Raw genomic sequence first — 14900 nt, forward strand, 5'->3', positions numbered from 1 at the left:
ACGCGCACCGCGCCCCCTCCTCCCTCCCCGCGCCCCCTCCGCTGCCAGCCGCGCATGCGCGCTGGGCGGCGCCGGGCCCTGGCGGCGGAGGCAAGATGGCGGCGGTGGTACAGAATGTGGTCAAGCTGTGAGTGTTCCCCCCCCCCTCCCCTCTCCCATTCCCCCCCCCGGGGAGCAGGGAATGGTTCGGTCCATGCGGGTAATTGGGCTCCCCCCGTACCCCCCCCGTGACGTGGGCGGAACCAAGTGCGCGGCCGGGGGGGGGTGGGGGGGGCGGTCATTGTTCGGGGTGAACTTTGCTGAGGTAAAACGGGGGGGGCCGTGAGGGGAGAGATCAAAATGGCGGCGTGAGGGGGGTATGGGGGGGGGGTGTCCTATGGGGGTAAGGGGGGGATTGTCCCTTTATATCCCTATGGAAAAGTCCTGTAGAGGCCATGGGGGGAATTATCCCTTTGTATCCCTATGGAAAGGCCCTATACAGGCCATGGAGGGGGGAATTATCCCTTTATATTTCTATGGAAAGGTGTTATAGAGGTCATGGGGGGGAATTATCCCTTTATATTTCTATGGAAAGGTGTTATAGAGGTCATGGGGGGGAATTATCCCTTTGCATCCCTATGGAAAGGCCCTATACAGGCCATGGAGGGGGGAATTATCCCTTTATATTTCTATGGAAGGGTGCTATAGAGGTCACAGGGGGGAATTATCCCTTTGTATCCCTATGGACAGGCCCTATACAGGCTATGGAGAGGGGGAATTATCCCTTAGCATCCCTATGGAAGGGTGCTATAGAGGACATGGGGGGGAATTATCCCTTTATATTCCTATGGAAAGGCCCTATACAGGCTATGGAGAGGGGGAATTATCCCCTTGTATCCATATGGAAGGGTGTTATAGAGGACATGGGGGGGAATTATCCCTTTGTATCCCTATGGAAAGATGCTATAGAGGTCATGGGGAGGAATTATCCCTTTGTATCCCTATGGAAATGCCCTATACAGGCCATGGAGGGGGGGAATTATCCCTTTACATCCCTATGGAAGAGGCTTATAGAGCCAAGGGGGGTTTATCCTTTGTATCCCTATGGAAAGGTCCTATAGAGGCCATTGTGGGGGGGGAATTTTCTCTCTATCCCTATGGAAGGGTCCTATAGAGGTCATGGGAGGGAATTATCCCTTTATATCCCTATGGAAGGGTCCTATAGAGGTCATGAGGGGGAGTTATCCCTTTATATCCCTATGGAAGGGTCCTATAGAGACCATGGGAGGGAATTATCCCTTTATATCCCTATGGAAGGGTCCTATAGAGGTCATGAGGGGGAGTTATCCCTTTATATCCCTATGGAAGGGTCCTATAGAGGTCAAGGAAGGGGTTATCCCTGTTCATCCCAGTAAAGTATCCTACTGGGAGGGGGGAATTATCCCTTTATATCCCTATGAGAGTGTCCTATAGAAATGGTTCATCCCCATATATCCCTGTGGGAGCATCCCACATATCCCATGGGATGCATTTGCTCCCATAAGAGTGGGAATTTCCCACTATATGTTTGGGAAGGGGGTTGTGGGTGTCCTAAAGGGGCTACAAGGGGCCTGGAGAAGGGCTTTGGAGCAGGGATACAGGGATGGGATCTGGGGGGGAAGAGGTTCACTGGGAATCTGGTGGGATACTGGAATGGGATGAAGGGAGAAGCTGCCCCATTCCCAGCAGTGTTTAGGGCCAGCCTGGATGGGGCTTGGAGCATCCCTGGATGAGCTTTAATGCTCCATTCCAGACCATTCCCATTGTGCTTCCTCTGGGTTGGGTGGGCAGGGATGTGTCCCAGGGCTGGGAATGGGGTCGAGAATGGGTTGGGAATGGGGTCGGGAATGGGATCAGGAGTGGGGTCGGGAATGGGGACGGGAATGGGGTCGGGAATGGGGTTGGGAATGGGGTCGGGAGTGGGCTTGGGAATAGGATAAGGAATGGGGTCGGGAATGGGGTCCGGAATGGGGTTGAGAATGGGTCGGGGATGGGATCAGGAATGGGGTTGGGAATGGGATCCGGAATGGTGTCGGGAATGGGGTTGGGAATGGGATCAGGAATGTGGTTGGGAATGGGGTCGGGAATAGGATCGGGAATGGGGTTGGGAATGGGATCAGGAATGGGATCAGGAATGGGGTCAGGAATGAGGTTGGGAACGGGGTCAGGAATGGGGTCGGGAATGGGGTTGGGAATGGGATCAGGAATGGGATCTGGAATGGGGTCAGGAATGGTGTCGGGAATGGGGTCGGGAATGGGATCGGGAATGGTGTTGGGAGTGGGGTCGGGAATGGGGTCGAGAGTGGGGTTGATAATGGGATTGGGAATGGTGTCGGGAATGGGATCAGGAATGGGGTCCAGAATGGGGTCAGGAATGGGATCTGGAATGGGGTCAGGAATGGTGTTGGGAATGGGGTCGGGAATGGGATCGGGAATGGGGTTGGGAGTGGGGTTGATAATGGGATCAGGAATGGGGTCAGGAATGGGGTCAGGAACGGTGTCGGGATGAGGTGCGTGTGCCGCAGGCTGGGGGAGCAGTACTACCGCGACGCCATGGAGCAGTGCCACAACTACAACGCGCGGCTGTGTGCCGAGCGCAGCGTCCGCCTCCCGTTCCTGGACTCCCAGACTGGAGTGGCCCAGAGCAACTGCTACATCTGGATGGAGAAGAGGCACCGAGGGCCTGGTATGTGGGAATGGGATCGGGAATGGGGTCGGGATCAGGATCGGGAATGCTGCGGGATTGGGAATGCAGTGGGATCGGGAATGCCTCGGGATCAGGAATGCCGCGGCCTCGGGATCGGGAACGCCGCGGCCTCGGGATCGGGAATGCTGCGGGATCAGGATTGGGAATGCCGCGGGATCGGGATCGGGAATGCTGTGGGATCGGGAATGCCGCGGGATCGGGAATGCCGTGGCCTTGGGATCGGGAATGCCGCGGGATCGGGATTGGGAACGCCTCGGGATCGGGAATGCTGCGGGATCGGGAATGCCGTGGGATTGGGATCGGGAATGCTGCGGGATCGGGAATGCCTCGGGATCGGGAATGCCGCGGCCTCAGTATTGGGAATGCCTCGGGATCGGGAATGCCGCGGGATCGGGAATGCCGCAGCATCAGGAATGCCGTGGGATCGGGAATGCTGCGAGATCGGGATCGGGAATGCTGCGGGATCGGGAATGCCGCGGCCTCGGGATTGGGAACACCGCGGGATCGGGAACGCCGCGAGATCAGGAACGCTGCGGCCGCGGGATCGGGAATGCCGCGGGATCGGGATCACAGCCTCACCCGTTGCCTCCCAGGGTTGGCAGCCGGGCAGCTGTACTCGTACCCAGCACGGCGCTGGAGGAAGAAGCGCCGCGCGCACCCGCCCGAGGACCCGCGCCTCGCCTTCCCCTCCATCAAACCTGGTGAGTCCAGGGCCTCTACTCCATGTGTGCCTCATGGTACTCATCTGCATGGGCTTCTTGGGGGGGTTCTGGTGTTCCTGTATGGTTCATAGTGTTCCTTTATGGTTCCTGGTGTTCTTTATGGTTCCTGGTGTTCCTTTATGGTGCCTGGTGTTCTTTATGGTTCCTGGTGTTCTTTATGGTTCCTGGTGTTCCTTTATGGTTCCTCACATCCCTCACCCTCATGGGCTTCTTGTGGGGGCTCCTTACATTCCGCATCTCCATGGTCCTCTATGGTTCCTGGTGTTCTTCTTGTGGTGGTTCCTCATGTCCCTCACCTCCATGGGCCTCTTGTGGTTCCTTGTGTTCCTCTGGTGGTGGTTCCTCGTGTTCCTTGCCTCCATGGTCCTCTATGGTTCCTGATGTTCCTTTATGGCTCCCTATGTCCCTCACCTTCCCATTGCTTTGTAGTTCCTGATGTTTCTCTTGCAGTGGTTCCTTACATTTCCCATCTCCATGGACCTCTATGGTTCCTGATGTTCCTCTTGTGATGCTTCCTCCCATTCCCCATCTCCATGGTCCTTTCTGGTTCCTTATCAACCTGAAGGTGATGGACCCAGAGGCCCAAGGCTGATGGAGACTCCTCCATTGGTTTCTGAGGCTCAGCTTGGATCCCATCACATCCCAAACTCCTCCTGGAGCTGCGGTGGGGCTGGATCCAAGTGTAGCCATAGGGAATAGGGAAGTTCTCCTGTTGGGGTGTGAGGTTCGGGTTGGATCCCATCACTTCCTGAACCCCTGATGGAGCCTGGATGGGAAGGATGTATCTTGGTCAATGCTTCCCAACTGGAGGTGGGAATGCTTCCCATCCATTTGAAGCTGGGAATCTTCATGGAATCCTGGAATGATTTGGCTTGGATGGAACCTTAAAGCTCATCCAGATCCAACCACCTTCCATAGAGCAATGGGGGGGGGGTGTGTTTGTGTGTTATCCCACCGGATTCCAGCCTCATCCCATGTGTTATCCCATGGGATTCTGGCCTCATCCCGTGTGTTATCCCACTGGATTCTGGCCTCATCCCATGTGTTATCCCATGGGATTCCGGCCTCATCCCATGTGTTATCCCATGGGATTCCGGCCTCATCCCATGTGTTATCCCACCGGATTCCAGCCTCATCCCGTGTGTTATCCCATGGGATTCCAGCCTCATCCCGTGTGTTATCCCACCGGATTCCGGCCTCATCCCATGTGTTATCCCACCGGATTCTGGCCTCATCCCGTGTGTTATCCCATGGGATTCTGGCCTCATCCCGTGTGTTATCCCATGGGATTCTGGCCTCATCCCGGTTTTCCCTGCAGACACGGAGCAGAGCCTGAAGAAGGATGGACTCCTGGCCCAGGATGGCAGCAGTTTGGAAGCTCTGCTCCGGACTGAGCCCCTGGAGAAGAGGAACCTTCCGGATCCACGTCTGGATGATGACAGCTTGGGAGAATTCCCAGTCACCAACAGCCGTGCACGGAAGGTGAAGCATTCCCGACGCTGGGAATGGGATGGGGGGCAGGGAATGGGGGGTCTGGGCTCAAAGGGGAGGGTAAGGGGGGGTTTGGGCTTGGAATTACAGGGAAGGGGGGTTCTGGTCCTAAAATGCATGGATTTTGGGCCTGGAAGACAGGGAAAGGGGATTCTTGTTCCCAATATTTATGGGAAGAGAGATTCTCATCTGAAATAAGGGAAAAGGGGATTTTGGTCCTAAAATCCAGGGAAAAGGGGGATTCTGGTCCCAAAATCCAGGGAAAAGGGGATTCTGGTCCAGAAATTCATGGATTTGGGGCTTGGAAGACAGGGAAAGGGGATTATTGTTCCCAGAATTCATGGGAAGAGAGATTCTGGTCTGAAATCCAGGGAAAAGGGGATTTTGGTCCTGAAATACAGGGAAAAGGGGGATTCTGGTCCTAAAATCCAGGGAAAAGGGGATTTTGGTCCTAAAATCCAGGGAAAAGGGGATTCTGGTCCAGAAATTCATGGATTTGGGGCCTGGAAGGCAGGGAAAGGGGATTCTTGTTCCCAAAGTTCATGGGAAGAGAGATTCTGGTCTGAAATCCAGGGAAAAGGGGATTTTGGTCTTAAAATCTAGGGAAAAGGGGATTTTGGTCCTGAAATTCAGGGAAAAGGGGATTTTGGTCTTAAAATGAAGGGAGAAGGGGATTCTGGTCCTGAAATTCGGGGAAAAGGGGATTTTGGTCCTAAAATCCAGGGAAAAGGAGGATTCTGATCCTGAAATTCAGGGAAAAGGGGATTTTGGTCCTAAAATGAAGGGAAAAGGGGGATTCTGATCCTGAAATTCAGGAAAGGGGGATTCTAGGCCCAGAATTTAGGGAATGGGGAATTCTGGTCCTGAAATCCAAGGAACAAGGGATTTGGGGCCCAGAATTTAGGGAAAGGGAGATTTCAGGATCAGAATGAAAGGGAAAGGTCCTGAAATCCATAGGGATACAGGTTCTGTTGATGCTTTGGCCTTTTCCTATTGCACTTCCAGAGGGTCTTTAATCCCAGGGGAATGTTATCCATGGATGTTGGGATTCAGAAGTTCCCCTTTAATCCCATAACGATCCATAGGGTGGGAAGCTCATCTGGATCATTCCAGGCTGACTACCAGATCCCACTTTTCCCATCCCAGTGCTGCCATTGGTTTTCCCATTGACCCCATCCACAGGCATTGGAATGGATTCGGCTGCTGCCAAGAAGCTGGATTCATGCTGGACTATCCCAGATCCCGATTTTCCCCCTTGTCCCCTCAATCCCAAGGGATTATCCTCAATATCCTCTCGTCTTTCCCAGCGGATCCTGGAGCCGGATGATTTCCTGGATGATCTGGATGATGAAGACTATGAGGAGGATACACCAAAGCGACGAGGGAAGGGGAAGGCCAAGGTGGGTTTTGGGGGCAATTCCCAATGGATCCATGACTTTGTGGGTACCCAAACAGCCTCAACACCACCCAGGGCTCCACCGTGTCCGTGTTTAGTGAGAAAACCTTGGGATGTGCTCAAGCCTATGGGTGGGATATGGGAAAACCCCCTTGGATTGGGATAACTCATATCCCTCTGCCACTGAGGGATGTTGGACATGGAAAACCCACTTCCAACGCTCTGGAATGCACCTAGTAGGAGGGTGTTGGTGCTCCTGCCCCTTCCCAAAGTGGGGAAGAGAGGATCCCAATGGATACTTTGCATTCCAGGCACATCCAGTGGCAATTCCCAACTATTCCCACTGTGTGGCAGTGTCGGATCACTCTCTATCCAGCTCCTCAATCCAAGAGCTTTTTGGGGCCCAAGTTTTCCTCCCATTTGGCTTATTCCCACTTTTCCCATCTTCCTCCCACCCCAGGGCAAAGGCGTCAGTGGGGCTCGGAAGAAGCTGGATGCAGCAATCTTGGAAGACCGGGATAAGCCCTATGCTTGCGACAGTGAGTATGGAAAACCGGGATGGGCTCTTTGGGTTGATCCATTGGGTTTTCCATTGGGATTCGGGATGGAAACCACCAAATCCCAGGGAATTGGACCCCTGGGGAGGGTGTTTTTGACACCCGTGCGTCGGTGGGTGGACGTGGTTGGAGTTTTCCCACCGGGAATGCTGGAATCTCGCCCTGACCGAAGGGCTGTGCATGGAACAAAGGAGGATAAACCTCTCCCGGTGTTGCAAAGAGCCCTGGAAAGGTGGGAAGCAGCTTCCCACTGGGATCCGTGTCTGGAGCCGGCTCGAATCCCATTATCCCACCCTTGGCCTCTCATCCCACTTCCTGAGGTTGTAGCTGTGAAATGCACCATTCCTGCTCCGCTTCGAGTCCCATCCAGTGGGAATTCACTTCCCAATCCCACTCATTGGGTGGGAAAAGCCAGGAATGCCATAGGGAACAGCAGCAAAGCCAAGGGGCGAGTGAGGCTTTGGAATGCCCTTCCTGTCTTCTTCCTGCTGTCCTGCACCAGCTGCCACCTCCTTCTTCCCGACCCCCTTTCCCTGTTTTCCTGATCCCAAAGTGTGTTATTCCTGCCTGTTGGAAGCATGGCCTGGGATGTGTGTGTGTGTGTTGGGTGTTCTCACGACTCTTCTTTCTGTGTTTCAGATAGTTACAAACAAAAGCATTCCTTGAAACCTCCCGACCGAGGTAGTCACTCTCTGTCTGCTTTTATACTTCCTGCCTTTCCTATTCCCAACAATTCCCAATCCCACCCCCAAATCCAGGGATTTCTGCCCCCCCCCCCTCTTCCCTTTTCAACCTCACTCAAGCCAAAGGGGTAAGGGGAGGGAAGGAAGGACCCAGCGGCTGCCTCCGACCTCACTGCTCCGTTCCTGACCCTTATCCAGCAGGGAAGAGCAGAGGGAAAACAGCTGAATCCCTCTCCTGCTGGCAGGGAAAACATGGAGTTATCCATAAAACCCCATTCCCGGCTCCTGCATCCCGGGATTGAAGAGCTGACAACGGCTTGAGCGCTGCTTCCATGCCCAAGCCAACACTGATGGGCATTGAGGCTCCCTATGCGGCCAATGGGATCGTATGGATGGCTTGGAAAACCGGGAATGGCCCCGATCCATGCTCGGGGCTCGGAGTGATCCCGTTTGTGTTCACATTCCTGCCTGGATTTAGGGCTTGGAGTGGCCTTTAAGCCGCAGGGGGTTGGGAAGGAGCCGCCTCCTGCCAGCTCCGGGTGGCTGCTCCAGGCCCTGACCCCGGAGCCTTGGAATTCCATGTAATAAGGTTGTAATTGCTGGTTCAGGGCTGCCTGCGACATTCCAGAGCTGCCCAGGAGCAGTTTTCCATGGAGACAGTGGGGAATGGGGAGAGCATCCCCAAGATCCAACACTGCTGCTTCCATAGGGATCCAGCCCCATTCCCGGCTGCTTCCCATTGGCTTGGCAGCCACGAGAGAGGCCTGGAAGTGCATCCAGGTTGGGATGTTCCCAAAAAGCTCCAAGCTTAGGGAATCTCATCCCAAAGTGACCTTTTCCCTGGTTTTCCAGGCCTGGAAGTGGATCCAGGTTGGGATGTTCCAGAAGAGCTCCAAGCTTAGGGAATCTCATCCCAAAGTGACCTTTTCCCTGGTTTTCCATGGAAAGATGCAGGGAAATCCATTGTTAAATCCCCTAAATCCCACTCTGGCTTTTCCCAGAGGGATTTGAAGCCAATCCCATCCTTGTGCTGGCTGGGAAAGCCGGATCCGGCTCCATGCTCTTCCTACCAGGCTGGGAATTGGGTTCTGGAGCTTCCCACTTCCCATAGAACACCCTGGAAAACCGGTATTGACAACATAGGAGCCCATTCCCTGGCTGGGAATGCGATTCCCAATCCATGGATACTGGGATCTTTCCCTAAGGAAGCTCATTCCATAAGGAACGTGCACATTTCCTGATGTGGTTTCCCTAGGCACATGTGGAGGAGCCGAGTGGATCCAGAAGGGAACAGAGCTGGAATGTTCCCTTGGATTCCCAAAACCTGGAATTTTCCCCTTCCTTCACCTTGGAAACAGCCTGGAATTAACCCAGCTGCTTTAGGAGATGGGGTTTGGGGTGGGCAATGCACCCTGGGAGCATCATTCCAACCGGGATTGATCCCAGTTCGCTCCCGAACACCCACTGAATCCAATGGGATCCAGTGGGAGTCTTCTCCAGGCCCGATCCGGAGCTTCCACCCTTTTCCATAGGGAATTCCGAGGTGGATCAGTAACACTTCCCCAGTGCTTTTGGGGGCTGCCGGATGCTTCGGGATGCGTCGGGAATGCTGCTCCCTCTGATCCTTCCCGGTTCTATCCCTAGTTTGTGGGAAGCGCTACAAGAACCGCCCGGGATTGAGCTACCACTATGCTCATTCCCACCTGGCAGAGGAGGAAGGAGACGACAAGGACGATTCCCAGCCCCCGACTCCCGTTTCCCAGCGATCCGAGGAGCAGAAATGTAAGGAAAACCCCTTTTCCCAGCTAAAATCCAATGGGAAAGCTGCCACATCCCTTGGCATTGAGCAGCATCCCCATCCCGATGCTTTGGCATCATCCTAAGCGCTTGGATAAGGCTGGAAAAGCCATTCCCAACATCAGGATTGGGTCGTATGGAAGCGTTTTCCCATTTCCCAATGCTATTCCCAATGCTATTCCCAATGTTATTCCCATTGATCCCAGCCAAGAAAGGTCCGGATGGTCTGGCCCTTCCCAACAACTACTGCGACTTCTGCTTGGGAGATTCCAAGATCAACAAGAAAACAGGACAACCGGAAGAGCTGGTGTCCTGCTCCGACTGTGGGCGCTCAGGTAGGGACAGGCACAACGCGGAGCCGGTCGGGAATGGCCGGGAATGGGATGTGATCCTCATGCCGAGCGGCATTCCCATAGGACACCCGTCCTGCCTCCAGTTCACCCCAGTGATGATGGCGGCCGTCAAGACCTACCGCTGGCAATGCATCGAGTGCAAGTGCTGCAACATCTGTGGCACCTCCGAGAATGATGTGAGCGTTGGGAATGCCGTTGGGAATGCGGGTTGGGAATAGTGGGAATAACCCCCCCACCCCCCCCCGGGATAGTGGGAATAACCCCCCCACCCACCCCAGGATAGTGGGAATAACACTGCAGGGATACAGTGTAAACTGTGTGGGATAATCCTCTGAGGATACTGGGAATGCCGTTGGGAATGCGGCTTGGGAATAGTGGGAATAACCCCCCACCCCCCCTTGGATAGTGGGAATAACCCCCACACCCTCCTGGGATAGTGGGAATAACACTGCAGGGATAGGGGTGTAAACTGTGGGATAATCCTCTGAGGATACTGGGAATGCCATTGGGAATGCGGGTTGGGAATAGTGGGAATAACCCCCCCCACCCTCCCAGGATAGTGGGAATAACACTGCAGGGATACAGTGTAAACTGTGTGGGAGCAATCCTCTGAGGATACTGGGAATGCCATTGGGAATATGGCTTGGGAATAGTGGGAATAACCCCCCCACCCCTCCTGGGATAGTGGGAATAACCCCACCCCCCCCGGGATACTGGGAATAACACCACAGGGATACAGTGTAAACTGTGTGGGATAATCCTCTGAGGATACTGGGAATGCCACTGGGAGAGCAGGAATTGCCCTATGGGATAGTGGGAATAGGCCCGCAGGGATAATGGGAATGCCAACCTGGGAGTGAGAATGGCCTGTGGGGAAAGCAGGAATAGCGACCGGGAGAGTGGGAATGAGCCCCAAGACAGTTGGGATAATCCCTAGGGATAACAGGAATAATCCTCAGGGACAATGGGAATACTGAGCTGGGACAGTGGGAATAATCCCTAGGGATAGTGGATATAGCTCCCCCTGGGACAATGGGAATAACCCTTGGAACAGTGGGAATAACTCATGGGACAATGGGAATACCCCCAAAATAAAGGGAATACCCCCCAAATCCAATGGGAAAGTTGCTGGAGGAATCCTCAGGCTTCAGGTCTGGGATTCGCTGCCAATCCCAAGGGATCCTTATCCCAAAGCCACATTGCATTATCCCGGTATTCCCACTTTGGCTCAGGATCAGCTGCTGTTCTGTGATGACTGCGACCGTGGGTACCACATGTACTGCCTGACCCCCCCCATGTCGGAGCCTCCCGAGGGTGAGTGCTGCTTCCCTATGGAATTCCCAGTCTGGAATGGGAAGAACACAGGGAATTGAGTGCAGGTTTTCCAGCTCTTCCCATTATTCCTCTGCTCTGCTGCAGGAAAGGTCCTTGAGCAGGGAGGGAAGGTTTGGGATGGGAAGGATGGATATTGGGATGGGAAGGGTGGATTTTGGGATGGGAAGGATGGATTTTGGGATGGGAAGGATGGATTTTGGGATGGGAAGGATGGATATTGGGATGGGAAGGATGGATATTGGGATGGGAAGGGTGGATATTGGGATGGGAAGGATGGATTTTGGGATGGGAAGGATGGATATTGGGATGGGAAGGATGGATTTTGGAGTGGGAAGAATGGATTTTGGATGAGAAGGATGGATTTGGGGATGGGAAGGATGGATTTTGGGGTGGGAAGGATGGATTTTGGGATGGGAAGGATGGATTTTGGAGTGGGAAGGATGGATTTTGGGGTGGGAAGGATGGATTTTGGGATGGGAAGGATTTTGGGATGGGAAGAATGGATTTTGGGATGGGAAGGATGGATTTGGGGATGGGAAGGATGGATTTTGCAATGGGAAGGATGGATTTGGGAATGGGAAGGATGGATTTTGGATGGGAAGGATGGATTTTGGGATGGGAACCTCCATCCCTCCCATCCCAAGTCTCTCCCTATGTGCTGATGAAGCCAAGCAGGATCATTCCTCCTCCTCCTCCTCCTCTTCCTCCCCTTGTGCTTGTGCTGACTCAGCCTTCCAAGCCCAAATTCCCATCAGGAGCCCTGATGATCCCTCAGGAATCATTAATCCCATTGGGATTAACTATCAACCCCTCTGTCCTCCTGCCCAGGAATCTCATTCCCGACCTCATCATTCCCAATGGGAATGCTCCCACCTCACCCTGTCTCCCATCTCTCCATAGGGAGCTGGAGCTGCCACTTGTGTCTGGATCTGCTCAAGGAGAAAGCCTCCATCTACCAGAACCAGAACAATTCCTGATCCCAATCCATTGGGATGTGCTTCCCGATCCATGCGGTTCCCTATTGGTTTGGGGCCTTTCCTCTTCCTTTTCCCCCTTTTTTAAACCTTCCCTTTGGTTTTGGTTCCTTTTGCCTTTATTCCTCTCAATCCCTTGGGAAAGGGGCTTGGGATTGATGGGATTTTACCCCACGAGGGTTTAGCTCCCCCCTCACAACCCAATGGGACATCCCATTGGGATCCCATTGGGATATCCCATGGGGATCCCATTGGAACAACCCATGGGGATCCCAATGGGACAACCCATGGGGATCCCATTGGAACAACCCATGGGGATCCCATTGGAACAACCCATGGGGATCCCAATGGGACAACCCATGGGGATCCCATTGGAACATCCCATGGGGATCCCATTGGAACAACCCATGGGGATCCCAATGGGACAACCCATGGGGATCCCATTGGAACAACCCATGGGGACATCCCCCCATCCCTATGGATCCCATTGCTGCACATGGCACAGGCTGGGCCTTTCCCATCGCCATTCCCGGCTTTCCAGCCCTATCCCTGCCCCACAGCATTCCAGACCCTTCCCATCCCCCTTTCCATAGGGACACATCAGATCCCATGCAGGGCTGGGGGGGGGGGGAGGGGCTGTTTGTGCAGTTTGGGGCTTTTTTGGTGCAGTTTTGGGATTTTTATGTTTTTTCTGTTAAATTTGGGGGTTTTTTGTTAAATTTTGAGGGTTTTGTTAAATTTGGGGATTTTGGGTCAGTTTGGCTTTTTTTGGTTAAATTTAGGGTCTTTTTACTATTTTTGGGGGGGATTTTGTTCAGTTTTGAGGCTTTGTTAAATTTGGGGGGATTTGGTTCATTTTGGGGGGATTTCGTTGATTTTGGGGAGGTTTTGGTGAATTTTGGGGTGGGTTCATTTTGGGGTTTGTGGGTTTCTTACGTTTTGGGCTTTTTTGTTCACTTTGGGGGAAATTGTCCCATTTTGGGTGATTTTGTTCAGTTTTGGGGGATTTCTGTTAAATTTCAGGGGGGGTTATCAGATTTCACATTTTTTGTTCAATTTGGGGTAATTTTCGTTCAGTTTTGAGGTTTTTTGTCCAGTTTTGAGGTTTCTTGCTGAAACCTCTTGGGTTTGGTTAAATTTGGGGCATTTTCTTAACTTTTGGGGGGTTTTTGTCCCATTTTGAGTTTTTTGGGGGGGATTGTTCACTTTTGCCCATTTTGGAGCCCTCAGACTTTCATTTCCTGCTTTATTTGCCCCTTTCCCCCTCATTTTTACCCCCCCCAATGAGGCCTTAGACCCCAACCCCCCCCCATCACACAGGGTTTGTTATGGGGCTTGAGGGGGGGGGAGGGGGAGAAGCCACTTTCAGCCCCAAACCATTGTGGGGATACCCCAACCCCCCCCCCCCCAAGCCCCTCCCCCCACCCCCCCCAACCCCTCCCCCCCCCCCAAGGGTCCCATTGACTGAATGTGCCTGGTTTTTGTAAGAATCAACTTAAAAACACCTACCTCCGACCCCTCCCCCCACCACCTGCACCCCAATTCCCCTCCCCCCTCCCCCTCACCTTTGACCCCCCCCCCAGCAAAGAGGAGCCAGTTGGGATGGGGGAGAGAACCCCCCCAGAACCAGCCCTGGGAGCAGGAAAAGGGGCTCAAAGGGATGAAAATGGCCCCAAAAATGAGTGAAATAGCCCTAAAATGGGCAAAATAGCCCCAAAATTGACTGAAATAGCCAAAAAAAATGACTTAAATAGCCCCAAAATTGACTGAAATAACCAAAAAAATGACTGACATAGCCCTAAAATGGGCGAAATAGCCCCAAAATTGATGGAAATAGCCAAAAAGATGACTGAAAAGCCCCTGGATTGGCTGAAATAGCTAAAAATTGGGCCAAATAGCCCCTAGGATGACCAAAATAGCCCCGAAAATGACTAAGGTAATGCCTAAAATGACAGAAATAGCCCCAAAATAACCCTTAAAATGACTGAAATAGTCCCAAGAGTGATTGAAATGGGTCCAAAATTGAGGAAAATAGCCCCAAAAGTTACTGAAATAGGCCCAAAATGACCAGAATAGCCCTAAAGTGGCCCCAAAATGACAAACAGCCCCCAAATGGCTGAAATTGTCCCCAAAATGAGTCAAATGGCCCCAAATCTGCTCGGATTTAACCCAAATCCTCCGGCAATGGCTCCTCTCCCCCCACCCCAAGCGCGATGCAGCTCCTGGTGACAACCAACACGTTTGGGTGACATCGGATGGTGATCTGGTGACAACCAACAGCGTTCCGGTGATGTCCAGCCATGGTTTGGTGACAACCAACAGCCTTCTGGTGACATCCAGCAGCGTTCCAATGACATCCAGCCATGGTTTGGTGACAACCAACAGCGTTCCGGTGATGTCCAACCATGGTTTGGTGACATCCAAGTGTTTCAGTGACATCCAACCATGGTTTGGTGACAACCAACAGCGTTCCAATGACGTCCAACAGCGTTCCAGTGATGTCCAACCATGGTTTGGTGACATCCAACCATGGTTTGGTGACAACCAACAGCGTTCCGGTGACGTCCAACCATGTTCTGGTGATGTCCAGCCATGGTTTGGTGACAACCAACAGCGTTCCAGTGATGTCCAACCATGGTTGGGTGACATCCAGCCATAGTTTGGTGACAACCAACAGCGTTCTGGTGACGTCCAACAGCATTCTGGTGACATCCAACCATGGTTTGGTGACAACCAACACCATTCCAGTGTTTCCAACCATGGTTTGGTGACAACCAACAGCATTCCGGTGACGTCCAACCATGGTTTGGTGACATCCAACACCGTTCCAGTGACTCCCAACCATGGCATCCAACAACATTCTGACA

The 14900-nt window shown here is 53.2% G+C and overlaps 1 protein-coding gene across 2 annotated transcripts; it reads left to right on the forward strand.

Moving 5' to 3' along the window:
- Positions 1 to 69: 69 nt before the first annotated feature.
- Positions 70 to 12889, forward strand: DPF2 (double PHD fingers 2). 2 transcript variants are annotated; one of them, XM_034071782.1, is made up of 12 exons: positions 70 to 127; positions 2544 to 2704; positions 3319 to 3426; positions 4766 to 4929; positions 6246 to 6338; positions 6795 to 6873; positions 7531 to 7572; positions 9219 to 9356; positions 9578 to 9706; positions 9788 to 9900; positions 10957 to 11038; positions 11960 to 12889. In XM_034071782.1, the coding sequence occupies exons 1-12, from the start codon at positions 96 to 98 to the stop codon at positions 12034 to 12036; spliced, it is 1218 nt and encodes a 405-aa protein (XP_033927673.1). In that variant the 5' UTR covers positions 70 to 95; the 3' UTR covers positions 12037 to 12889. The 2 variants fall into 2 exon arrangements, with proteins under 2 accessions (XP_033927673.1, XP_033927672.1); XM_034071781.1 differs by lacking the exon at positions 7531 to 7572.
- The last annotated feature ends 2011 nt before the right edge of the window (positions 12890 to 14900 follow it).

Source organism: Melopsittacus undulatus, chromosome 22 (assembly GCF_012275295.1).
Source record: "Melopsittacus undulatus isolate bMelUnd1 chromosome 22, bMelUnd1.mat.Z, whole genome shotgun sequence".
Classification (NCBI taxonomy): Eukaryota; Metazoa; Chordata; class Aves; order Psittaciformes; family Psittaculidae; genus Melopsittacus; species Melopsittacus undulatus.